The sequence below is a fragment of the Oncorhynchus kisutch genome, linkage group LG2 (assembly GCF_002021735.2).
Source record: "Oncorhynchus kisutch isolate 150728-3 linkage group LG2, Okis_V2, whole genome shotgun sequence".
In the NCBI taxonomy this organism is placed as follows: Eukaryota; Metazoa; Chordata; class Actinopteri; order Salmoniformes; family Salmonidae; genus Oncorhynchus; species Oncorhynchus kisutch.
In genome coordinates this window covers 74,977,700-75,005,013 of record NC_034175.2, presented here as the reverse complement: position 1 = coordinate 75,005,013, position 27,314 = coordinate 74,977,700, and the positions used below count along the sequence as shown (strand labels likewise).

The 27,314-nt window shown below is 47.6% G+C and overlaps 1 protein-coding gene across 1 annotated transcript; it reads left to right on the top strand.

Annotated features, from left to right (window-relative positions):
• The first annotated feature begins 22,410 nt into the window (after positions 1-22,410).
• LOC109903404 (oligodendrocyte transcription factor 2) lies at positions 22,411-24,627 on the top strand. Its single transcript, XM_020500084.2, has 2 exons — positions 22,411-22,542; positions 22,857-24,627. Exon 2 carries the CDS (start codon positions 22,892-22,894, stop codon positions 23,690-23,692), a length of 801 nt encoding a protein of 266 aa, XP_020355673.1. The 5' UTR covers positions 22,411-22,542; positions 22,857-22,891; the 3' UTR covers positions 23,693-24,627.
• Positions 24,628-27,314: the final 2,687 nt, after the last annotated feature.

Below are 27,314 nucleotides of genomic sequence, written 5' to 3'. Positions count from 1 at the left end.
GAGGTAGGGTAGGAGGGGAGTTACTACTGTAGTTGTGAGGGTAACAGCGTGACTCTCTCTGTATAACCACACTGTAATTACTACCCGATAGCTGTTACAGGAGGTTGTGGTGGGGTAGGAGGGTGTGGTAGGAGGGTGTGGTGGGGGTAGAAGGGTGTGGTGTGTGGTAGGAGGGTGTGGTGGGGTAGGAGGGTGTGGTGGGGTAGGAGGTGTGGGTGGGGTAGGAGGATGTTGTAGGAGGGTGTGGTGGGGTAGGAGGGTGTGGTGGGGGTAGGAGGGTGTGGTGGGGTAGAAGGGTGTGGTGGGGTAGGAGGGTGTGGGTGGGGTGGGAGGGTGGGGTGGGGTAGGAAGGTGTGGTGTGGTAGGAGGGTGTGGTGGGGTAGGAAGGTGTGGTGGGGTAGGAGGGTGTGGTGGGATAGGAGGGTGTGGTGGGGTAGGAGGGTGAGGTGGGGTAGGAGGGAAGTTACTACTGTAGTTGTGAGGGTAACCGTGTGACTCTCTCTGTATATTCACACTGCAATTACTACCTGTTAGCTGTTACAGGAGGGTGTGGTGGGGTAGGAGGGTGTGGGAGGGTGTGGTGGGGTAGGAGGGTTTGGTGGGGTAGGAGGGTGTGGTGGGGTAGGAGGGAAGTTACTACTGTAGTTGTGAGGGTAACAGCGTGACTCTCTCTGTATATCCACACTGTAATTACTACCTGTTAGCTGTTACAGGAGGGTGTGGTGGGGTAGGAGGGTGTAGGAGGGTGTGGTGGGATAGGAGGGTGTTGTGGGGTAGGAGGGTGTGTTGGGGTAGGAGGGAAGTTACTACTGTAGTTGTGAGGGTAACAGTGTGACTCTCTCTGTATAGCCACACTGTAATTACTACCTGTTAGCTGTTACAGGAGGGTGTGGTGGGGGTAGGAGGGTGTGGTGGTGTAGGAGGGTGTGGTGGGGTAGGAGGGTGGGGTGGGGTAGGAGGGTGTGGTGTGGTAGGAGGGTGAGGTGGGGTAGAAGGGTGTGGTGGGGTAGGAGGGTGTGGTGTGGTAGGAGGGTGTGGTGTGGTAGGAGGGTGTGGTGGGGTAGGAGGGTCAGGTGGGGTAGGAGGGTGAGGTGGCATAGGAGGGTGTGGTGTGGTAGGAGGGTGTGGTGGGGTAGGAAGGTGGGGTGGGAAGGTGTGGTGGGGTAGGAGGGTGTGGGAAGGTGTGGTGGGGTAGGAGGGTGTGGTGGGGTAGGAGGGTGTGGTGGGGTAGGAGGGTGTGGGAAGGTGTGGTGGGGTAGGAGGGTGTGGTGTGGTAGGAGGTTGTGGTGGAGTAGGAGGGTGTGGTGGGGTAGGAGGGTGTGGTGGGGTAGGAGGGTGTGGTGGGATAGGAGGGTGTGGTGGGGTAGGAGGTTGTGGTGGGGTAGGAGGGGAGTTACTACTGTAGTTGTGAGGGTAACCGCGTGACTCTCTCTGTATATCCACACTGTAATTACTACCTGTTAGCTGTTACAGGAGGGTGTGGTGGGGTAGGAGGGTGTAAGGAGGGTGTGGTGGGGTAGGAGGGTGTGGTGGGGTAGGAGGGTGAGGTGGGGTAGGAGGGAAGTTACTACTGTAGTTGTGAGGGTAACCGCGTGACTCTCTCTGTATATCCACACTGTAATTACTACCTGTTAGCTGTTACAGGAGGGTGGTGGTGGGGTAGGAGGGTGTGGGAGGGTGTGGTGGGGTAGGATGGGTGTGGTGTGGTAGGAGGGTGTGGTGTGGTAGGAGGGTGTGGTGTTGTAGGAGGGTGTGGTGGGGTAGGAGGGTGTGGTGTGGTAGGAGGGTGTGGTGGGGTAGGAGGGTGTGGTGGGGTAGGAGGGTCAGGTGGGGTAGGAGGGTGAGGTGGGGTAGGAGGGTGTGGTGTGGTAGGAGGGTGTGTTGGGGTAGGAGGGTGTGGTGGGGTAGGAGGGTGTGGTGGGGTAGGAGTGTGTGGTGTGGTAGGAGGGTGTGGTGGGGTAGGAGGGTGAGGTAGGGTAGGAGGGGAGTTACTACTGTAGTTGTGAGGGTAACAGCGTGACTCTCTCTGTATAACCACACTGTAATTACTACCCGATAGCTGTTCCAGGGGGTTGTGGTGGGGGTAGGAGGGTGTGGTGGGGTAGGAGGGTGTGGTGTGGTAGGAGGGTGTGGTGGGGGTAGGAGGGTGTGGTAGGAGGGTGTGGTAGGAGGGTGTGGTGGGGTAGGAGGGTGTGGTGGGGTAGGAGGGTGTGGTGGGGTGGGGAGGGTGGGGTGGGGTAGGAAGGTGTGGTGTGGGTAGGAGGGTGTGGTGGGGTAGGAAGGTGGGGTGGGAGGGTGTGGTGGGGTGGGGTGGAAAGGTGTGGTTGGGTAGGAGGGTGTGGTGGGGTAGGAGGGTGTGGGAGGGTGTGGTGGGGTAGGAGGGTGTGGTGTGGTAGGAGGTTGTGGTGGGGTAGGAGGGTGTGGTGGGGTAGGAGGGTGTGGTGGGGTAGGAGGGTGTGGTGGGATAGGAGGATGTGGTGGGGTAGGAGGGTGAGGTGGGGTAGGAGGGAAGTTACTACTGTAGTTGTGAGGGTAACCGTGTGACTCTCTCTGTATATCCACACTGTAATTACTACCTGTTAGCTGTTACAGGAGGGTGTGGTGGGGTAGGAGGGTGTGGGAGGGTGTGGTGGGGTAGGAGGGTGTGGTGGGGTAGGAGGGTGTGGTGGGGTAGGAGGGTCAGGTGGGGTAGGAGGGTGAGGTGGGGTAGGAGGGTGTTGTGTGGTAGGAGGGTGTGTTGGGGTAGGAGGGTGTGGTGGGGTAGGAGGGTGTGGTGGGGTAGGAGGGTGTGGTGGGGTAGGAGGGTGTGGTGTGGTAGGAGGGTGTGGTGGGGTAGGAGGGTGAGGTAGGGTAGGAGGGGAGTTACTACTGTAGTTGTGAGGGTAACAGCGTGACTCTCTCTGTATAACCACACTGTAATTACTACCCGATAGCTGTTCCAGGGGGTTGTGGTGGGGTAGGAGGGTGTGGTGGGGTAGGAGGGTGTGGTGTGGTAGGAGGGTGTGGTGGGGTAGGAGGGTGTGGTGGGGTAGGAGGGTGTGGTGGGGTAGGAGGGTGTGGTAGGAGGGTGTGGTGGGGTAGGAGGGTCAGGTGGGGTAGGAGGGTGAGGTGGCATAGGAGGGTGTGGTGTGGTAGGAGGGTGTGGTGGGGTAGGAGGGTGTGGTGTGGTAGGAGGGTGTGGTGTGGTAGGAGGGTGTGGTGGGGTAGGAGGGTGTGGTGGGGTAGGAGGGTGATTACTACCTGTTAGCTGTTACAGGAGGGTGTGGTGGGGTAGGAGGGTGTGGTGGGATAGGAGGGTGTAGGAGGGTGTGGTGGGGTAGGAGGGTGTGGTGTGGTAGGAGGGTGTGGTGGGGTAGGAGGGTGAGGTAGGGTAGGAGGGGAGTTACTACTGTAGTTGTTAGGGTAACAGCGTGACTCTCTCTGTATAACCACACTGTAATTACTACCCGATAGATGTTCCAGGGGGTTGTGGTGGGGTAGGAGGGTGTGGTGGGGTAGGAGGGTGTGGTGTGGTAGGAGGGTGTGGTGGGGTAGGAGGGTGTGGTGGGGTAGGAGGGTGTGGTGGGGTAGGAGGGTGGGGTAGGAGGGTGTGGTGTGGTAGGAGGGTGTGGTGTGGTAGGAGGGTGTGGTGGGGTAGGAGGGTGTGGTGGGGTAGGAGGGTGGGGTAGGAGGGGAGTTACTACTGTAGTTGTGAGGGTAACAGTGTGACTCTCTCTGTATATCCACACTGTAATTACTACCTGTTAGCTGTTACAGGAGGGTGTGGTGGGGTAGGAGGGTGTGGTGGTGTAGGAGGGTGTGGTGGGGTAGGAGGGTGTGGTGGGGTAGGAGGGTGTGGTGGGGTAGGAGGGTGTGGTGGGGTAGGAGGGTGTAGGAGGGTGTGGTGGGATAGGAGGGTGTGGTGGGATAGGAGGGTGTGGTGGGGTAGGAGGGAAGTTACTACTGTAGTTGTGAGGGTAACAGTGTGACTCTCTCTGTATATCCACACTGTAATTACTACCTGTTAGCTGTTACAGGAGGGTGTGGTGGGGTAGGAGGGTGTGGTGGGATAGGAGGGTGTAGGAGGGTGTGGTGGGGTAGGAGGGTGTAGGAGGGTGTGGTGGGATAGGAGGTTAGCTGTTACAGGAGGGTGTGGTGGGGTAGGAGGGTGTGGTGGGGTAGGAGGGAAGTTACTACTGTAGTTGTGAGGGTAACAGTGTGACTCTCTCTGTATATCCACACTGTAATTACTACCTGTTAGCTGTTACAGGAGGGTGTGGTGGGGTAGGAGGGTGTAGGAGGGTGTGGTGGGGTAGGAGGGAAGCTGTTACAGGCCCCGTTCTCTCTGCCAGCCACCTCATTACAGCCTTCATGCAGCACAGCCTCAGTCTCTGTCACCGTTCATTACCACCTGCCTGCTAAACACACACACACACACACACACACACACACACACACACACACACACACACACACACACAAACTTGAATGAACGCAGACACGGACACAAACACACAAACACACACACACACACACGCAACACTGCAGGTGCCAAAACAGACTGTGGTGTTAACTTGTTAATCTACTACATGGGAGGCAGTGAAAAGATTTTGAGTGTGTGTGTGTGTATGTGTGTGTGTGTGTGTGTGTGTGTGTGTGTGTGTGTGTGTGTGTGTGTGTGTGTGTGTGTGTGTGTGTGTGTGTGTGTGTGTGTGTGTGTGTGTGTGTGTGGTGTGTGTGTGTGTGTGTGTGTGGTGTGTGTGTGCTTGTAGCTCGATAACAAAGAGTAAAACACACTGGGGCAAACTGCTAACCAGCTTGGTTAGCAGGCATTTGTGTCCGTTGGACAGTTTTCACTACAGTGGGTCAGTGGTCCTGGCCTCAACAGTAACACAATGTATGACACTGACTAGGTACTCCACGCCACACTCCTCCCAGCAACACAACACTAACGCCATGCCACGCTCCTCCCAGCAACACAACACTAACATGCCAGCCTGCCAGAGGCTTCTTCCAACTCCCGATTCAGACTTAATAAAGGCAAACGGTTTCACATTCCAGGACTTGCCCACACCATGCCCTCACACAAAGCTCTCACTCTGTCTCTCTCTCTCTCTCGCCCTCGCCCTCCTCGCCCTCTCCCATCGCCCTCTCGCCCTCTCCCTCTCCCTCTCCCTCTCCCTCTCCCTCTCTCTCTCTCTCCCTCTCCTCTCTCGCCCTCTCCTCCTCCCTCTCTCCATCGCTCCTTCCCTCTCCCCCCTTCTCTCTCTCTTTCCTTTTCTCTCTCCCCCCCTCTCTATTTAATTCTCTCACCCCCCCCCCCCCCTCTCTCTCTCTCTCTCTCTCTCTCTCTCTCTCTCTCTCTCCCCTCTCTCTCTCTCCCTCCTCTCGCTCTCTCTCTCTCTCCTTCTCTCTTGCCCTCGCCCTCCCCCCCTCTCTCTCTCTGTCTCTCTCTCTCTCTCTCTCTCTCTCTGTCTCTCTCTCTCTCTCTCTCTTTGTCTCTCTCTCTTTGTCTCTCTCTCTCTCTCTCTCTCTCTGTCTCTCTATTTCTATCCCTCTGTCTCTCTCTCTATCGCTCTCTCTCTCTCTCTCTCTCTCTCCATTAGGCAGCGAGCAGGTTGCAGCTGCCTGTGCTGTTGGAGTCTCTTTACTGGCAGGGCAGGGGCTTCTTAGCCCTGTCTGTCCTCAACAAGCACGCTGATTTGCAGAGGGAATAGAGGAACTATTTTCCTGCTTTAGAGACTCCATCCCCCTCTCTCTCCAACGCTGTCTCCATCGCTCCTTCCCTCCCTCTCTCCATCGCTCCTTCCCTCTCTCCATCGCTCCTTCCCTCTCTCCATCGCTCCCTCCCTCTCTCCATCGCTCCTTCCCTCTCTCCATCGCTCCTTCCCTCTCTCCATTGCTCCCTCCCTCTCTCCATCGCTCCCTCCCTCTCTCCATCGCTCCTTCCCTCTCTCCATCGCTCCTTCCCCTCTCTCCATCGCTCCCTCCCTCTCTCCATCGCTCCTTCCCTCTCTCCATCGCTCCTTCCCTCTCTCCATCGCTCCATCGCTCCCTCCATCTCTCCCTCACTCTCTCCATCGCCTCCCTCCCTCTCTCCATCGCTCCCCTCCCTCCCTCTCTCCATCGCTCCCTCCCTCCCTCTCTCCATCGCTCCCTCCCTCCCTCTCTCCATCGCTCCCTCCCTCTCTCCATCGCTCCCTCCCTCCCTCTCTCCATCGCTCCCTCCCTCCCTCTCTCCATCGCTCCCTCCCTCCTCCTCCATCGCTCCCTCCCTCCCTCCCTCTCTCCCTCCTATCTCTTTCTCCTTCTCTCTCCTTCTCTCTTTCTCTTTCTCCTTCTCTCTTTCTCTTTCTCCTTCTCTCTCCTGTCATTCTCTCTCCTCTCTCCTTCATTCTCCTTCTCTCTCCTTCTCTCTCTCCTTCTCTCCTCTCTTCTCTCTCTCCTTATCTCCTCTATCTCCTGCTCTCCTTCTCTCTCCTCTCTCCTCTATCTCCTGCTCTCCTTCTCTCTCCTCTCTCCTCTCTCTCCTTCTCTCCTTCTCTCTCCCTCTCTTTCTTAATCTTCCCTTCTCTCTCTCCTTCTCTCTCTCCTTCTTTCTCTCCTTCTCTCTCTTTCCTTCTCTCTCTCCTTCTCTCTCTCCTTCTTTCTCTCAAGGTGAATGTCAGACGGGTGTGCCAGGGAGAGCAGATGGGATGGAAAGAAGAAAAGAAAAACAAAGTATCATTGTGGTGAGGACCTGTGGAGAATACTAAGAGGCGGGTCGAGGGACGGATGTGGTGTGAGCTGCAGAACAGGAGGGAAGAAGGAGGTGTGGCGGTGCCAGGCGAGGCACGGTGGCGTTGGGGTGGGATGTTGAAACGGTCGGTAGCTGTCATGGTTTAGGGACGAGGCTCGAGAACATCAACACACTGAACCACTCGTTAACCTCTGAGCTAATTAGAATAGTAACACAAGACCGTGTGTGTGTGTGTGCGTGTGTGTGCGTGTGTGTGTGTGTGTGTGTGTGTGTGTGTGTGTGTGTGCGTGGAGTGGGATTCAAGGCTGACAAGCAACATTCCACCACATGTTGCCCTAACTGCTCATGGGGGCACAGTTGGTGAGGGGTTGTGTGTGTGTGTGTGTGTGTGTGTATGTTTGCGTGAGTGTGTATGCTTATGTGTATGCATGCAAGCTTAGCAGGGGTGGGGGGGGGGGTCTGTAGCTGTAGCTATGGTGGGGTCCTCTTCAAGGTGCTCCAGGAGTCGAGGACCCCCCCTCCAGTAACACAGGCCTGGCCCTCCAAACTCAAAGGCCCTGTCCCATTCACCCCCTGGTTACCAGGCTGACATATGGAGAAGCCATGGTGCAGAATGGGCAGGCAGTAAATTATCAGCTTTAGGAGCCAGGACATTTATTTATTTATATCATTGTGTGAGGGAGGCGAGGGAGGGCGGTGAAGGAGGATGGGAGGAGAAAAGGGAAGGAGAAGGAGGAGAGGAGGGATGGGGTAGCTGGGTATTGGGGGGGGGGCATCTTAGGTGGTCAGCAATGACCTCGCTACCCCTTGTATCCTGTCTCATTCTCCCTCCCCTCACACTTGTCTTGTACCCCGGCTCTCCAGGCCTCCCTGGTAATTAGGCATGAGTCAAACCCCCTCTCCTCCCCCTCAGGGCAGTAAATATTCCCCCCTGTTCGCTGCCCAGGCTCACACAGGCATATCCCTCCTTCCCTCCCTGAAGGCACCGTTCACCCATTCTCCCCTTCTCTCTCCTCTGTTTTGTTTCGTCGTCTCTATCCATCAATCTTCCCATTAACCCACTATGCTAGGGGAAACCTGAGGGAACGCCTCTTGTACACCCGCCCCCAAACCCCTCCCTCTGTGGAGGAGAGGGAGAGAGGGGGAGGAGGCGGCAGGGGTGAGGCAAAGAGGAAAGGGAGAGAGGGAGGCAGGGGTGAGGCATGGAGAAGAGCGAGAGAGAGGGAGGTAGGGGTGAGGTGTGGAGGAGAACGAGAGAGAGGGAGGTAGGGGTGAGGTGTGGAGGAGAACGAGAGAGAGGGAAGTAGGGGTGAGGTTGGGAGGAGAACGAGAGAGAGGGAGGTAGGGGTGAGGCGTGGAGAAGAGCGAGAGAGAGGGAGGTAGGGGTGAGGTGTGGAGGAGAATGAGAGAGAGGGAGGTAGGGGTGAGGCGTGGAGGAGAACGAGAGAGAGGGAAGTAGGGGTGAGGTTGGGAGGAGAACGAGAGAGAGGGAGGTAGGGGTGAGGCGTGGAGAAGAGCGAGAGAGAGGGAGGTAGGGGTGAGGTGTGGAGGAGAACGAGAGAGAGGGAGGTAGGGGTGAGGCGTGGAGAAGAGCGAGAGAGAGGGAGGTAGGGGTGAGGTGTGGAGGAGAACGAGAGAGAGGGAGGTAGGGGTGAGGCGTGGAGAAGAGCGAGAGAGAGGGAGGTAGGGGTGAGGTGTGGAGGAGAACGAGAGAGAGGGAGGTAGGGGTGAGGCGTGGAGGAGAACGAGAGAGAGGGAGGTAGGGGTGAGGTGTGGAGGAGAGGGAGAGGGTATTAGGGACACTCTGGGTGGTATGGTGCTTGTGAGGGGTGGACACAATGCCCCAGTGTTCAGGCAGGCACACAGGACCTTGTTTTACAACAGGGGAGGGGACGCCATCAATGCCCCGATGATGTGAACCACCCTGAGCCCATTCACAGTGACAAGCAGCCCCTCTAGCTACCCCCCTCCTCCGTCTCCTTCTCCTCCTCCTCTCCTAACCCTCGCTCTCTCTTGCAACTCCCTCTCTCTCTCTCTCTCGCAACTCTACCCTCTTCTTGACCCCCTTCTTGACCCAACACTGTGGGACAGAGCAGGAGAGAGACACACCAAAATCCCCCCCCCAACCCACACACACACACACACACACACACTCACTTGTTGGCGGCCTTTCTTTCTCCTCCCTAATGAAGCCACCCCCCCCCACCTCCTCAACAGGAGATCAGTGTGTATTAATTCAATTAAATCAGCCTGTGTTTTTCTTGTCTTCGTCTTCTCAGCCTTTTCTTGTCTGCTTCTTCTCCTCAAAGACCCAAAATGGCTTGATGACAACGTAATTGCCAAAGTTTTTAATGAGGGCTACGCCTGAGTTGCTAGGGCCCAATGAGGGCTACCCACGAGTTGCTAGGGACCAATGAGGGCTACCCACAAGTTGCTAGGAGCCAATGAGGGCTAACCCAAGTTGCTAGGAACCAATGAGGGCTACCCTGAGTTGCTAGGAACCAATGAGGGCTACCCACAAGTTGCTAGGAAACCATGAGGGCTACCCACAAATTGCTAGGAACCAATGAGGGCTACCCACGAGTTGCTAGGAACCAATGAGGGCTACCGTGAGTTGCTATGAACCAATGAGCGCTACCGCGAGTTGCTAGGAACCAATGAGGGCTACTCCGAGTTGCTAGGGCCTCATGAGGGCTACCTCGAGTTGCTAGGCCCCAATGAGGGCTACCCCGTGTTGCTTCTTCACCTCTTCTACCTCTTCTTCAACCTCTTCTACCTCCTCTTCTTCTACCTCCTCTTCCTCTTCTTCTTTACCTCTTCTCCCTCTTCTACCTCCTCTTCTTCAACCTCTTCTACCCCCTCTTCTTCTACCTCTTCTACCTCTTCTTCAAACTCTTCAACCTCCTATTCTTCACACTCTTCTACCTCCTATTCTTCACACTCTTCTACCTCTTCTTCTACCTCTTCTACCTCCTCTTCACCTCTTCTCCTTCTTCTACCTCTTCTTCAAACTCTTCTACCTCCTATTCTTCAAACTCTTCTACCTCTTCTTCTACCTCTTCTACCTCCTCTTCACCTCTTCTCCTTTTTCTACCTCTTCTTCAAACTCTTCTACCTCCTCTTCCTCTTCTTCTTCTACCTCTTCTACCTCTTTTTCTACCTCCTCTCCCTCCTCTTCTACCTTTTCTACCACTTCTACCTTGTCTACATACTCATCTACCTATTCTACCTCTTCTTCTACCGCTTCAACCTCATCTATCTCTTCTTCTAGCAATTCTTCTACCTCTTCCACTCTCAACATCAGTAATATGTCCCCAGGTGTCTGCTCATACCATTCATATTTTACTCCCAGTCTGCTGCCACTTGTTGACTGACAGCCTGTTCTCTCCTGCTGTTTGTCCTCTGTTTGTCAACTGGAGGGCTGCTATGCTTTTCCCTTAGCTCAACCCGATGCCCAGCTGAACACCCTCTGGTATCCACAAGGAATGATGGAAATCTGATACAGTCAACCTCTGAAACATTACAGTAACCAATGAAATCACTCTGCACGGTTCTAGACAAAAGGCAATGGGACACATTTTAGATAGCACTTTACAAATGTTTGTGAAGTACTAGAACTGTTTTCTTCATCACAAAATGAAACTACTGGCATCTAAATCTATATGTAATACACATTATTTTCCTGCTTATTCTTCAAGTTACTTTCTCTGGCGTCTTTAGAAAACAGATGATTGACAACATGATCAAGAGTTACAAAATGATGAAGAGTTACAATATGATGAAGAGTTTACAACGTGATGAAGAGTTACAATATGATGAAGATTTACAACGTGATGAAGAGTTTAAAATGTGATGAAGAGTTTAAAATGTGATGAAGAGTTTACAACGCGATGAAGGGTTAGAATATGATGAAGAGTTAGAATATGATGAAGAGTTACAATATGATGAAGAGTTAGAATATGATGAAGAGTTAGAATATGATGAAGAGTTACAACGTGATGAAGAGTTTACAATATGATGAAGAGTTACAACATGATGAAGAGTTAGAATATGATGAAGAGTTACAACGTGATGAAGAGTTACAATATGATGAAGAGTTACAATGTGATGAAGAGTTTACAATATGATGAAGAGTTAGAATATGATGAAGAGTTACAACGTGATGAAGAGTTTACAATATGATGAAGAGTTACAACGTGATGAAGAGTTTACAATATGATGAAGAGTTAGAATATGATGAAGAGTTAGAATATGATGAAGAGTTACAACGTGATGAAGAGTTTACAATATGATGAAGAGTTACAACATGATGAAGAGTTACAACATGATGAAGAGTTAGAATATGATGAAGAGTTACAACGTGATGAAGATTTACAATATGATGAAGAGTTACAACGTGATGAAGAGTTAGAATATGATGAAGAGTTACAACGTGATGAAGAGTTTACAATATGATGAAGAGTTACAACGTGATGAAGAGTTTACAATATGATGAAGAGTTACAACATGATGAAGAGTTAGAATATGATGAAGAGTTAGAATATGATGAAGAGTTAGAATATGATGAAGAGTTAGAATATGATGAAGAGTTACAATATGATGAAGAGTTTACAATATGATGAAGAGTTACAACGTGATGAAAACAACACATTATACCACTTATTAAACTGGATAGTTTAAGGATCCCAGGAAAATATTGTCATGTTGTATGAGAATCATTTGTATGGAGACTTTATGTGTGTGTGTGGTGACAGTATGTCTGTGTGTGTGTGTGGCGACTGTAAGTGTGGATAGAGGAGGGATGGTAATAGACTTGTCCGCCCCCTCGTTAGGTGCAACGAGGCTGTGTGTGTTTGTCTGTCTGTGTGGGGCGGGGGCGTAGGGGAGCGAGAGTGGAGGAAATGTACACCCTCTCTCCATATGCTGCTAATAACCACAGAACGGGACAGCCTTGGTTCTCTCTATATGATGATGCTTATAACCACAGAACAGGGACAGGCTGGGTTCTCTCTATATGATGCTAATAACCACAGTATGGGACAGGCTGGGTTCTCTCTATATGATGCTAATAACCACAGAACAGAGACAGGCTGGGTTCTCTCCATACGATGCTAATAACCACAGAACAGGGACAGGCCGGGTTCTCTCTATATGATGCTAATAACCACAGAACAGGGACAGGCTGGGTTCTCTCTATATGATGCTAATTACCACAGAACAGGGACAGGCTGGGTTCTCTCTATATGATACTAATAACCACAGAGTACCAGGCTGACTGTTCTCTATGTGTTTACAGTAACAGTGTACCCAGCTGACTGTTCTCTATGTGTTTACAGTAACAGTGTACCAGGCTGAATGTTCTCTATGTGTTTACAGTAAAGGTCTACCAGGCTGACTGTTCTCTATGTGTTTACAGTAACAGTGTACCAGGCTGACTGTTCTCTATGTGTTTACAGTAACAGTGTACCAGGCTGACTGTTCTCTATGTGTTTACAGTAACAGTGTACCCAGCTGACTGTTCTCTATGTGTTTACAGTAACTGTGTATCAGGCTGACTGTTATCTATGTGTTTACAGTAAAGGTGTACCAGGCTGACTGTTCTCTATGTGTTTACAGTAACAGTGTACCAGGCTGACTGTTCTCTATGTGTTTACAGTAAAGGTGTACCAGGCTGACTGTTCTCTATGTGTTTACAGTAAAGGTCTACCAGGCTGACTGTTCTCTATGTGTTTACAGTAAAGGTCTACCAGGCTGACTGTTCTCTATGTGTTTACAGTAACAGTGTACCAGGCTGACTGTTCTCTATGTGTTTACAGTAACAGTGTACCAGGCTGACTGTTCTCTATGTGTTTACAGTAAAGGTGTACCAGGCTGACTGTTCTCTATGTGTTTACAGTAAAGGTCTACCAGGCTAACTGTTATCTATGTGTTTACAGTAACAGTGTACCAGGCTGACTGTTCTCTATGTGTTTACAGTAACAGTGTACCAGGCTGACTGTTCTCTGTGTGTTTACAGTAACAGTGTACCAGGCTGACTGTTCTCTGTGTGTTTACAGTAACAGTGTACCAGGATGACTGTTCCTCGTGTGTTTACAGTAAAGGTGTACCAGGCTGACTGTTCTCTGTGTGTTTACAGTAACAGTGTACCAGGATGACTGTTCCTCGTGTGTACCATGTGTATGTGTTTATTTGTCATTCTCGTAAGGTGATGACCAAAAAAAAAAGTCAAATAAAGTTATGTCCTATTCTATTCTATATAGATGTTTCAAGTGTGTTCACAATTTCAAAGATCTTGCTAAAAACGCACAATGGAGACAGCTGTTTAAATCATCTAGAGAGATGGGACTGTTAAATCATGAATTTGTTTGCAAATTGGAATTCGGAATTTAGAACTTAGAACGTACTTAGAATCTAGAACGTATTTAGAATCTAGAACGTATTTAACAATGAATACCTAGGCTGAAATTACACTAACCTGCCTATGTAGCTAACTTAGTTAAGTACACCTAAGTAGATAGTTTGCTATTAGCTGCTCTTGAAACAAAGTGGGTTCAGATAAGGTTTAATCTATTTCACGTCATCTCGATGAGTACTTGAATGGGATATCTCTTTTATATACCGAAATCTCCCTTCAAATCTCCTATATAATGATCACTCCTGCTCTCACTCCAAAATAACGGGCATCCCTCGTCTAACAAATGTACTGCATCTTTGTTCACACTAGATTTTGGTCACACATGTACGACCCAGAATAAGGCCTGGTCTCAGTACAGTATAGAGAGATAGCAGGTCTGGTCTCAGTACAGTATGGATAGATAGCAGCAGGTCTCATTACAGTATAGATAGATAGCAGGTCTGGTCTCAGTACAGTATGTATAGATAGCAGCAGGTCTCAGTACAGTATGTATAGATAGCAGCAGGTCTCAGTACAGTATGTATAGATAGCTGCAGGTCTCAATACAGTATGTATAGATAGCAGCAGGTCTCAGTACAGTATGGATAGATAGCAGCAGGTCTCAGTACAGTATGTATAGATAGCAGCAGGTCTCAGTACAGTATGTATAGATAGCAGCAGGTCTCAGTACAGTATGGATAGATAGCAGCAGGTCTCAGTACAGTATGTATAGATAGCAGCAGGTCTCAGTACAGTATGTATAGATAGCAGCAGGTCTCAGTACAGTATGTATAGATATCAGCAGGTCTCAGTACAGTATGTATAGATAGCAGCAGGTCTCAGTACAGTATGTATAGATAGCAGCAGGTCTCAGTACAGTATGTATAGATAGCAGCAGGTCTCAGTACAGTATGTATAGATAGCAGCAGGTCTCAGTACAGTATGTATAGATAGCAGCAGGTCTCAGTACAGAAAGATATTTTCTTTCTTTGTCTGGAACAAGCATCTGGAGCTCCTATAGCGTGTGAATGCAGGCATGAATATATTCATCCCCATGCTGTTGTTTAAATCTGTGAATGTAAAGCCCTTGTACCCCATGCCACCCCCCACGCCCCCCTGCCTGACCCCCCCTCATCCCCACCCCCCACGCCCCCCTGCCTGAACCCCCCCCCCACCTGACCCCAGAGGATCACAGAACAGGTTGTCGAAACATTTGTAACATTTGGCGAAAGCAAATCTCAGGCTGCTGTTAAAGAGGAGCTGACACCTCTAAAACAAATCCCTCTGCGCCCCTCAAACACCTCAATCCCCTTCCCAGACCCCCTTTTCTTTACCCCTTCACACACACACACACACACACACACACACACACACACACCTCGCAGCGAACCAACCACAACCCCTCACAACCTCCAACAAATCCCCTTTCTCTTTCCCCAGCCAGACTGGTCCTCTGTAATAACGGCTAAAGCCCAATGAGTTCCATTCAATTTGTCCTGCCGTCTAAAGGAGCTTGTAAGCTTTCCATTTGCAGTGTTATAGTAGCCATGGGAGGCTCTGTGGTGTTAGGACTTAATTACCTCCTAATAGCTGTAGGGATAAAGCACCCCCCCAGCCCAGTCCGTACACCCCACTCTCAGTCCCCAGCCCGTATACCCCAACACACCAACATCCCCCTCTCAGTCCCCAGCATGTACACCCCAACACCCCACTCTCACTACCCAGCCCCTACACCCCTACACCCCACTCTCACTACCCAGCCCCTACACCCCTACACCCCACTCTCACTACCCAGCCCCTACACCTCACTCCCCAGCCCCTACACCCCACTCCCACTACCCAGCCCCTACACCCCAACACCCCACTCTCACTACCCAGCCCCTACACCCCTACACCCCACTCTCACTACCCAGCCCCTACACCTCACTCCCCAGCCCCTACACCCCACTCCCACTACCCAGCCCCTACACCCCTACACCCCACTCTCACTACCCAGCCCCTACACCTCACTCCCCAGCCCCTACACCCCACTCCCACTACCCAGCCCCTACACCCCAACACCCCACTCTCACTACCCAGCCCCTACACCCCTACACCCCACTCTCACTACCCAGCCCCTACACCCCTACACCCCACTCTCACTACCCAGCCCCTACACCCCTACACCCCACTCTCACTACCCAGCCCCTACACCCCTACACCCCACTCGCACTACCCAGCCCCTACACCCCACTCTCACTACCCAGCCCCTACACCCTGCTCCCACTACCCAGGCCCGTACAGCCACTGACAGAAAGGAGAGAAAGATTTGTCTCCAACCCTGTCATGGTTAATCTGGGTATAAAGAATATAATTGGGGAGAGAAGTGATATGTGTAGCTGCCTGGAAGACGATGGCCCTGGAATTACGATGGCCCTAGAATACGATGGCCCTAGAATACAATGGCCCTGGAATGCGATGGCCCTTGAATACGATGGCCCTTGAATACGATGGCCCTGGAATGCGATGGCCCTGGAATACGATGGCCCCGGAATACGATGGCCCTAGAACACGATGGCTCTGGAATACGATGGCCCTGGAATTATGATGGCCCTGGAATTACGATGGCCCAAGAATACGATGGCCCTGGAATACGATGGCCCTGGAATACGATGGCCCTGGAATACGATGGCCCTGGAATACGATGGCCCTGGAATACGATGGCCCTGGAATTACGATGGCCCTGGAATTACGATGGCTCTGGAATACGATGGCCCTGGAGTTACGATGGCCCTGGAATTACGATGGCCCTGGAATTACGATGGCCCTGGAATTACGCTGGCCCTGGAATACGATGGCCCTGGAATACGATAGCCCTAGAATACGATGGCCCTAGAATACGATGGCCCTGGAATACGATGGCCCTAGAATACGATGGCCCTGGAATACGATGGCCCTGGAATACGATGGCCCTGGAATTACGATGGCCCTGGAATTACGATGGCCCTGGAATTACGATGGCCCTGGAATTACGATGGCCCTGGAATTACGATGGCCCTGGAATACGATGGCCCTGGAATACGATAGCCCTAGAATACGATGGCCCTAGAATACGATGGCCCTGGAATACGATGGCCCTAGAATACGATGGCCCTAGAATAGAATGGCCCTATAATACGATGGCCCTAGAATACGATGGCCCTGGAATACGATGGCCCTGGAATACGATGGCCCTGGAATACGATGGCCCTGGAATACGATGGCCCTGGAATTACGATGGCCCTGGAATTACAATGGCTCTGGAATACGATGGCCCTGGAGTTAAGATGGCCCTGGAATTACGATGGCCCTGGAATTACGATGGCACTGGAATACGATGGCCCTGGAATACGATAGCCCTAGAATACGATGGCCCTAGAATACAATGGCCCTGGAATACGATGGCCCTAGAATACGATGGCCCTAGAATACAATGGCCCTGGAATACGATGGCCCTAGAATACGATGGCCCTAGAATACGATGGCCCTAGAATACGATGGCCCTAGAATACGATGGCCCTGGAATACGATGGCCCTAGAATACGATGGCCCTAGAATACGATGGCCCTGGAATACGATAGCCCTAGAATACGATGGCCCTAGAATACGATGGCCCTGGAATACGATGGCCCTAGAATACGATGGCCCTAGAATACGATGGCCCTGGAATACGATAGCCCTAGAATACGATGGCCCTGGAATACGATGGCCCTAGAATACGATGGCCCTAGAATACGATGGCCCTGGAATACGATAGCCCTAGAATACGATGGCCCTAGAATACGATGGCCCTAGAATACGATGGCCCTAGAATACGATGGCCCTGGAATACGATGGCCCTATCACAGACACAGTTATTATTTCTTCCATGGATTTGGAAGAATTTTCCTTTTCAATTCTTTCCAAGATCTTGGAAGCAGCATTATTCATGTTTTTCTGTTCATTTGGACACCGCTGGTCAGAACCCCAGACAGAAAGAGAAAGTTCTCTCGCTTTTTTCAACCTCTTCTCTTTTCTCTGTTTTTTCTGTTCTCTTGCTTTTTCTTTTGAAGGCAGATTAGCAGGATTAAGTATGGCTCACATATGCTGCCCTTCACTATTGGTATTCACCACAGCACAGGCCAACCACCACCCAGACACAGAGAGAGAGAGAGAGAGAGACAGAGAGAGAGAGAGAGAGAGAGAGAGAGAGAGAGAGAGAGAGAGCGAGAGAGAGAGAGAGAGAGAGAGAGAGAGAGAGAGAGAGAGAAAGAAAGAGAGAGAAAGAGAGAGAGAGAGAGAGAGAGAGAGAGACAGAGAGAGAGAGAGAGAGAGAGAGAGAGAGAGATGTTTAACAAAATCATAATTACTATTACATAGCCAATCCCTCCGCCTTGGTTATAATCCTCACCTGTGTTTCCTACCAACCCACACAGCCCCCCCCCAGTCCCCCCAAAGCTTCCCAGACCCCACAGCCCCTCGGCCGGCGTGGGACATGCTTGTTTACCTTGGAACACCAGGCAGGATTAGCAGATGAATAAATAAGAGATCCTGAAGCGTCTTGTAAGGCCACATGTCTTCTCTGCAGCCTCCCGTCGCTGTCATTAGCATTGTAAAGTTAGGCCACACACTTGCAGACGACCTGCCAGCACAGGGAGAAAACGATACAAAATACATAGAAAACAACAGTTTTTTAAAGTGAATATTTTGTGGAAGAGCATAAGTGGTTGACAAACTAACAGCTGCGTTCTCCTGTCCTCTCTCGCTATTGTCCTCTGAAGTGGCAGAAACATCATTATCTCAAAAGTGTAATGTAATGTACTGAGGACAGAGGGCCAACAGAACCACTACGGAGAATTAGAGCTTTGCTCGCCACGCGAGGGAAAGTCACTCAGCGCAGGCAGGGAGGACAATTTACCTAAAGGTGTCAAAAGCTTTCCAATCAGCAACTTGGTTTAGAGAGCCGCAGTAGACGAGAGTCATCTCTGTACTCTGAAGAGCCTTTGGCTCATGGGCCTAACCACCTGTTGACGAGTTAATTCTCCCTACATTGTTATCATCTTTCTATTTTACACACCTAATCTGTGAAATGAAAATGTGAAAATTGTTCTCTGGCTGTGAGCTGTAACTGCATGGTGGGAGTTTTGCAATGGGCTGATGCCAAATTCAACAACTATTCAGGTGTTCCCTAATTGGGCACAGATGTCAATTCAATGTCTATTTTAACCTTGGTTTCGACGTAATTTCATGGTAACAACATAATGTTCAATATGTATTATTTTATTTTATTTAACAAGTCAGTTAAGAACAAATTCTTATTTTCAACGACGGCCTAGGAACTGTGGGTTAACTGCCTGTTCAGGGGCAGAACAGATTTGTACCTTGTCAGCTCGGGGGTTTGAACTTCCGGTTACTAGTCCAACGCTCTAACCACTAGGCTACCCTGCCGCCTCTACACTCTAACCACTAGGCTACCCTGCCGCCTCTACACTCTAACCACTAGGCTACGCTGCCACCTCTACACTCTAACCACTAGGCTACCCTGCCACCTCTACACTCTAACCACTAGGCTACCCTGCCGCCTCTACACTCTAACCACTAGGCTACGCTGCCACCTCTACACTCTAACCACTAGGCTACCCTGCCACCTCTACACTCTAACCACTAGGCTACCCTGCCACCTCTACACTCTAACCACTAGGCCACCCTGCCGCCTCTACACTCTAACCACTAGGTTCTAACCACTAGGCTACCTACCTCCTCTACACTCTAACCACTAGGTTCTAACCACTAGGCTACCCTGCCGCCTCTACACTCTAACCACTAGGCTACCCTGCCGCCTCTACACTCTAACCACTAGGCTACCCTGCCGCCTCTACACTCTAACCACTAGGCTACCCTGCTGCCCCGATGAGAGAGAACGAGGTCTAATGTTAAAACCCCTTTGTGGTAGTTTTGTAAAAGTAGTTGAAAGTTAGACCTTCTCTTCCCCCATCTTTTTTTATTGCCTAACATCATTACTCCATAAACAGTATCAGTATCTCTGATCGTGGGTTGTGACTTGTGACAGCCCCGCAGCTGACATTACCTAATGATATACTCATCCCCAGCTGACATTACCTAATGATATGGGGGGATAACCACAAACATTAGCCCATATCTGTCTTTGTAGTCCCTATGATTCCAAAACCAGACAGTCTCTGCATGTATTAGGCAACCATTGGCTTCTCTAACAAGTGAGATTATGGGAATGTCTAATGAAGGTACCATTTGCGCAGTAACTGCACTCCCCTGTTTTTAAAATGCCACTTCTCACAAACCCGCCACTTATCCGTTCTAATTAGCATAATCTTATTTAGTGTGAGTAAACAAGCAAACAGACGGGACAAACGCGAGGAGAAAAACAGCAAAACAACACAATAAGTAGCCTAGTTTAATGAAAATAAAAGAGAAAAAACAGCAAAAGTATGCAAATGAAGACCTTGATTCTGTGATATATTTTTTGTTGTTGCGGAGCTTCCCTTCGCATTGACTGATGCTGCCATTTATGACACGAGGCCGTGAGAACACCGTGCGCAGGCGCGTTGCCTGCAGGCTGCATATTCTGCAAGGTAACCGTATCATCTGCTTGTTGACTCCCCGTTCGCTAAATCCTTGAAGCGCGCACACAAACCTAGTTCTTGTAGGGACCCACTTGCATCACGGGTGACCTGTCTTGGGGACCCACCGCTCACTGGATGAATGAAGGCCTGGTCCTACTCATATAACCTACTAGCCACAATATGGTTCCCTTACATTTGTTTGCCTTGCACTGTCAGGATGTGTTCTTCATCGAACTACGTTAAAGAAACTAGGCTATATCTCAGTTAACTGAACATATGTGTTTGTGTTTGTGTTTTAAAATGGTTTTGCGAAGACAAAGGAAATCCGTATGACATATGAAAAGCAACAGATCCAGCGTGTCTGTGATCACTTACTCTGCACCGTGAGCAAAAACAATACTTTTATACAGAATGCGTGAGTATTCTATTGTTACAGAAGGTTCGTTGAATTATAATTGGTCTCAACACGTGCATTACACCTATTTAAAGTGGGGTCACAAAATACCACAGCTAAATATAATACTTTCGTCATGCAAATTCCATATAACTGCACAGTAGCTACATTATTGACTTATTTTACATTATAATACGGTCAGTTTACTATCGTGTGACATTATTGTACTATACAGCATAGTTAGGTTATATTATTGTCAACACGGTAGATTAGCCCACATTGTGAAAGGACAACTCAATTATCTTACTGACAACATTTGTCACTAAGGATTTATTTAAATAAATAGGGACAGCTAAATAATGAATGACACTATTATTATTATCATTATTATTATTATTATTATTATTATTATTATACTATGTACTTCATGTTTCATGCTTTTTCCTCTAATTTGTGACTTGTTCCATATTTCTTGGACAATGACCTTGTCAACTTCAGTTATGTCAGAGCGCCAGAGTCTCTTGTTTTCTCTCTTCTATCGACTAGCCACACACAAAAAAGGCCTGCACTGATGTGAGTCCATATTGGACCCATTGAAATGTTACTGATCGTAACCGTTAAAATCCAATTTTGCACGCTTCATTTATTAACGTTAACGTGCACTTTAACGGCTTGAGTCTTGGCTCACGCCGTCAGCTGTTGGTTGCTCAAGGGGTCGTCGGGTTAAAACAATAAGCACCCGCATTAACTCAAACCGTAATCAGCGCCTTTAAATGGGCGCGGGCGGAGTGTGTGCGTGTTGTGTGTGTTGTGTGTGTTTAACGACAGAAGACTCGCATATTGCACCACAAAGCTTAATCATGATTCGTAGATTAAAGAGCCTGAATGAGTTTGTAATATTGCTTTAATTTCACAGCAAAAAAAACTAAAGATTATCGAAGTGTCCTGTCAAATTATGATAATGTGTATTATTATATTTTCTGAGGAATTATAGCATTTCGTTTAGAAAACGAACAAGCAAACAAATCATCTTAAATGTTTTGGCTAATTAAAAGTAAAAAAATGTTTCATCAGTCGGCTATTCATAATGAAAAGCTTTATTCATTTACAGTTATCGAATATTGTCTTTGAACATCCTCGTGTATTGTTTCTTTCCTATAACATGGATTAGGACATCTGGATTGGTGAAAATATTACGATGATATCGGGGAGTTATATCAACATTCAGGTATCTTATATAAATACTACGATGATATCGGGGAGTTATATCAACATTCAGTCAGGTATCTTATATAAATACTACGATGATATCGGGGAGTTATATCAACATTCAGTCAGGTATCTTATATAAATACTACGATGATATCGGGGAGTTATATCAACATTCAGTCAGGTATCTTATATAAATACTACGATGATATCATGGAGTTATATCAACATTCAGTCAGGTATCTTATATAAATACTACGATGATATCGGGGAGTTATATCAACATTCAGTCAGGTATCTTATATAAATACTACGATGATATCGGGGAGTTATATCAACATTCAGTCAGGTATCTTATATAAATACTACGATGATATCGGGGAGTTATATCAACATTCAGTCAGGTATCTTATATAAATACTACGATGATATCATGGAGTTATATCAACATTCAGTCAGGTATCTTATATAAATACTACGATGATATCGGGGAGTTATATCAACACTGTCAGGAATCTTATATAAATACTACAGGATGATATCGGGGAGTTATATCAACACTGTCAGGAATCTTATATAAATACTACGATGATATCGGGGAGTTATATCAACACTGTCAGGAATCTTATATAAATACTACAGGATGATATCGCGAAAGTGTAAATATTAAGAAATAAAACACCTCGTTCTATTTTTCCACCGAAAAGTCGAATCTTTCTAAAAATAAAAATAAACAGTTTTTCTGCAAGGAAACAAACAGGCTATGAAACTTTCCATTCATTGAAGTAAAGCCTACGTTTTTATTTGATATAATTAAAATTATTTCCTGATCTGGTGGTCAATACGATTTATAAATTTTTTTTTGCTTATACTTCTTTCAACAATGTCATTCCCTCGCAAGATTCCATATGCAGAGTGTGTCTAATTCATTCTTTTAAACGAAGCTACAATTTCTTTGTAATGACATCAGATTTGAAGAACCCCTAACTCCTCCAAGCCTCCTCCCTCTCCGGGTTCGCAAGCAGCCCATTGGTGGATGACAGGCAGTCGGAAAAGCAATGGCATTGTCCTGGTGACTTGCCCCCCCCCCCGTCTCATACTTAAGTCCGCTATAAAACATGTCATCGTGCTCGTGCATGCCAAATGGGCTGTCAGTTGTGATTGGGGAGTAACAAGTGGATTCAACAGCGACACTTTTCCTGCACGGAGCTGCGCTCTACATCTCTCGGTATGTTTCACGTCTGCTCTCCGGGATCATATTGATAGTAGGGCTTATGGCATTTAGAAAACTGTGATTTCTGTCATAAAAATACAAATCCTAATTTGAGAATGAACTCATGACCACCAGTAAAATAACTTTCAAGAGCCTTCTCCTGAACTTTCGTGGATGTGTTTGTTAACCTTCTCGTTACTCCAGCATTGAACATTTAATTAGTTTGAAAGTATATTCTTTGGAAATATTCACACGGTTTTAACGTGTAATGCTAGCGTGGTTGTGAAAAAATCTGATTGCTAAATGGTTTGTTTACTTTCCTTCCGTAGACTATTGCGCTGTCTGAATAAACCTGAGCATCATCATGGACTCCGATACCAGCCGAGTGTCTAGCCGACCTTCCTCCCCCGAAGTGCACGATATGTTTCTGCATGCGATGAAGAAGCATATGGTAGGCTTCTCCGGTACTGTCTCGTCCACACAGAGCGACTCTCCACCGGAGATACCCGCGGACATGCGGAGCCTCTCCGACGATGAAGATGATATCACTCTGAAAATGCTGTCAAAGAAGGACCGTAAACTGCTATCGGAGAACGAGCTGCAGGGGATGCGACTGAAAATCAACAGCCGGGAGCGGAAGAGGATGCACGACCTCAACATCGCCATGGACGGTCTCCGGGAGGTTATGCCTTACGCGCACGGGCCTTCGGTGCGCAAGCTTTCCAAAATCGCCACTCTCCTCCTGGCGAGAAACTACATCTTGATGCTGAGCAACTCGCTTGAGGAGATGAAGAGACTGGTCAGTGAGATCTATGGCAGCGGACACCACAGCAGCTTCCACCCCTCCGCCTGTGGGACCATGGCGCACACTGGGCCACTGCCAGGCCATCCGACTGTTTCCCACGCCTCCCACCCGGTGCACCACCCACTTCTTCCCCCTGCGGTCTCCACCGCAGCCTCTCTCTCAGCAACGGGTCTTACCTCGATCAGACCCCACCATGGACTCCTGAAGGCGCCCTCGGCCGGTCCGGGCCCCTTGGGCAGCAGTTTCCATCACTGGGGCGCAGGGATGCCCTGTCCGTGCAGCATGTGCCAGGTGCCACCTCCACATGTGTCCGGCATGAGCGCTGTCACCATGTCCAGGCTGACGAGTGACTCCAAATGACTTGGAACACTTGTCATAGAACGAGAGCAGGAGAAAAGTGAAAATAACTTTCGGCTGTAGACGTCACCCTGCATCTTAGTCCATATAAACACATTTTTGTATGTTATTTATCTGTTGCTGAAATTAGCTTTGGATTGAGCCAGCAGAAATTCCCTACTTTATCAAAACTGGAAGAGCGCTACTAACATAGCATTTTGTAACAGTTTTTAGCGTAATTAATAAAAGGTGCTTTAAAGACCCATTTTAATATTCAATAATGGCCATCAATTCACTGGTTGCAAACCTTTCTTACATTGTGGCTGCCAGGAATATACACAATTCACATGGAATTACTGATGGCTTTTTTTAATGTTCTGGATCATTATTTAATGTAATGTTCTGGATCATTATTTAATGTAATGTTCTGGATCATTATTGAACTTTAAGACTAGCCCATTCCGAGACCGAATAAACTAAACAACACTATTTAGATTTACCAAACTGGACGAGAGCACAATGGTAATGTAGATTGTAAATATGTAGATTCAGAATTCTGTTTATATAGTACGAGAGATTTTATATCAAGCCTTTTGGTTCATGTTTGGATTGACCCCGTTGTTAGCATGTCTGCTTTCAGCCATGTAGAGCTGGTACCATGTTGCACCTGCTTCTTCCTCTGCCTCTTGTATAATATGTCCCTTCAGTGTTCTCTCTTCGACGTCACTGCCGAGCCTAGATGGCTGTTTTCTTGTGTATAGTTCTATTTCCATTGTGTGTTGCCACGCATGTCAGTCACCGCACGACACCAAGAACGATCACTTCTTTATGTTTCATATATATATAAAAAAAAAGTCCTAAATGATATTTATTTACTTATTTTCACTGGGATTTCAAATGAATCAATGACGATGATTATTTGGGGATTTTAAATGTTAAATAAAACAAGTTTAATGATATATTTTGTTGCCTATTGGTTATTGATGTCATCCTCTTGCAACAAAACACCAACGCTTAAAGTTCCACGTAAATTTTAAGGAAAACATGCACAGGCCAAATTACCCCCCAATAAGAGCCATTGTAGTCTAAGTGAACGATTTACATAGGTAAACGTCAAATGGGGGATCTAAGCAATAGCTGAACAGTTTGTTCTATCCTAAATTGTCTATGGCATTTTGAGACAAGCAGAAACACCTTAGGTTTTAAGCTGTACGTGTAGCCTGATAGAGGGTCAACATACACAGTTTTGTACCAAAAAATAAATAACTTAGTTTCTTGATTTTCATTTAGCAATTATATAAAATTAATAAAGCATTGCTTCGTTTGGATAACTTGCGATGTAGCTGAAAGTCAAAACGAGACGTGATATGATATTAAGAATGAAATGATACAAAGACAATCTACTTATTCCAGTAATAACTAAATTCAAACCATACATTATCACAAAACAATATAAACACCTTAAACACGACTAATTATTTACAGTGTCCTACCACCCACTACAGATTATACATAGTTTAAGACATTTTCGATTTGAAATATGGACCAAGGCACACTTCGACATTTTATTCAAACCTAAAGGCCATGTTTAAACAATACGCCTTTAGTAAATTATGTTGCGTACAAAATAATTCGAATTAGAAACACAAATACACTTTAATAGAAGTAGGAAATATATTCGGAACAATGACTTACTGCCCCCCCCCCCCCCCTTCAATTCAACTAAAGGACAAAGAAATCCACAACGTGTAGATTTTAGTCCAGACTGCTCAACTTTGAGCTCGCACTATTGTTAGCAACGTCATTATAGGCCTACTATAATCCCAGTAGCCTAATTCAGAAATCAAATTCAACTTCTCTAACTCTTCTAAGCACGTTGACGTTTAATTTCTTTCATTATCTTTTTTGATATTTCGTTTCATAGAATTGTAAAAAGTATAAACCACATAAAATGGAATTCACTGCAAACTGGGCATTTGGAGTCACAAGCCAGATTCCTTTCGCCATAAATGTTCAGATGTGACATCATGCCTAATTTATTTTCCATGATTATAAAAAGTTACAAATGTCAGGAACGTCGAGGAATAATTTATTGTTTTATCCAAGATTCAAGATTCAAGAAAGAATTGCTGAATAGCTCCGCTTTGGTTTATGGTGTCCGGTTGTGGAGGAGGCCCCGACAAGTCACAGAGTTAACACATGCCTTACAAGTTATGAATCAAGTCAATTAGTCTCACTAATTAGACAAAAACAAATCAATAAAAGTTACATTCGAAGTATATATGAGATTTATCATAATTATTTAAAGGTTACAGTTTTCACCTTCATCTTTTCAGAGCATAACACACTTGTTTGTGACTTTGCCTCTCCTTCAGACTAGCTCATAAGGGTGACTTTTAAACTTTTTTTTGGCACCGATTTGATTTGTCCACGTGTGCGGTCACACACAAAGCCCATTTGCTGTCACAACGAGCGTTGTTTGAATTGTTTCGGCATGGATCCAGTTGGACTTCCACATCTCTAGGTTTTTAAATACTTTGATAAGCTGAAAAAGCAAATACCGTCTTGATGAAATGCGGCCACTTGGATATTTGTTCTGAGACTACATGACAGGGGGGGGGGGGGCACTTACCAAGACGTAGAGAAAATGTTTTTGGATTCTTGAGCTATGCAAAATATGCGGGCAAACGATCCCTAAGACATACGAATAAATTCTGTTCTGAAGAATATCTACGAATAAATGAATATAGCTGGGTATACATTAGTAAACGGCGACAGCTGCACAGCAGATTGTGCATGCTGTTGAAATGTTTTCGAAAGGCTTTTGAAGCTGGAACGATATGGAATGAACCTGATGTTTGAATATTCATATATTCATGCTCGCATTTGTTTATTTCCTCTCTTTTTAACAATTTAACAGAAAAAAAAGTCCTTGAAGATTTTGTAGGACATTGCATAGAGAAAAAGAAAGAATAACATTTATTGACTCACTGCTATCACCCCCTGAACTTCCGCTATCTCTCTCAAACTTACTGCTATCCCCCTCTGAACTTACCGCTATCACCCCCTGAACTTCCGCTCATCTCCCTCAAACTTACTGCTATCTCTCCCAAAGGTACCGCTTAAAAAGGTCAACACTGTGGGCCAGGAAGACAGATAACTTTTAGTGCACATAGAAGATGCCACCCGAGTCATCTCAGCCAGGTCTACTAGCCTAAAACAAAGGATACAGTTACATGTATGACGGAACAAATTGAGTCCAAACTGAGGTTAATCAAATTTGTACAGGACACAATGCTGAGATCATGTCTTTTTGACCTGCATCTGTTATTCAGGTCATCTCAGCCTGCCACTCCATTGAGAACCCATTTGTTGCCTGCAAAATGCAATTACTCACAGAGTTAATGAGGACTATAAAGTATCACATTTCAAAATTAAATAGAACCCCCCCCCCCCCTCTCTCCCATTCCCTCACCACAATTCCATCTATTTCGTTCCCACCTTAACGAGCAGCCTTTTCACTTCATTATGAGTCAAAAAGACACCTACTGTCAGTCAGTTATCTACACACCATTACACCAACAAACACACACCATTACACCAAAAATACTGTCAGCAAGTCAGGCCGGCACACACACACACACAC

What these genes read in the sequence shown, in the direction of transcription:
- LOC109903404 (XM_020500084.2), top strand. Translation starts at nt 22,892, where the DNA reads ATGGACTCCGATACCAGCCGAGTGTCTAGCCGACCTTCCTCCCCCGAA.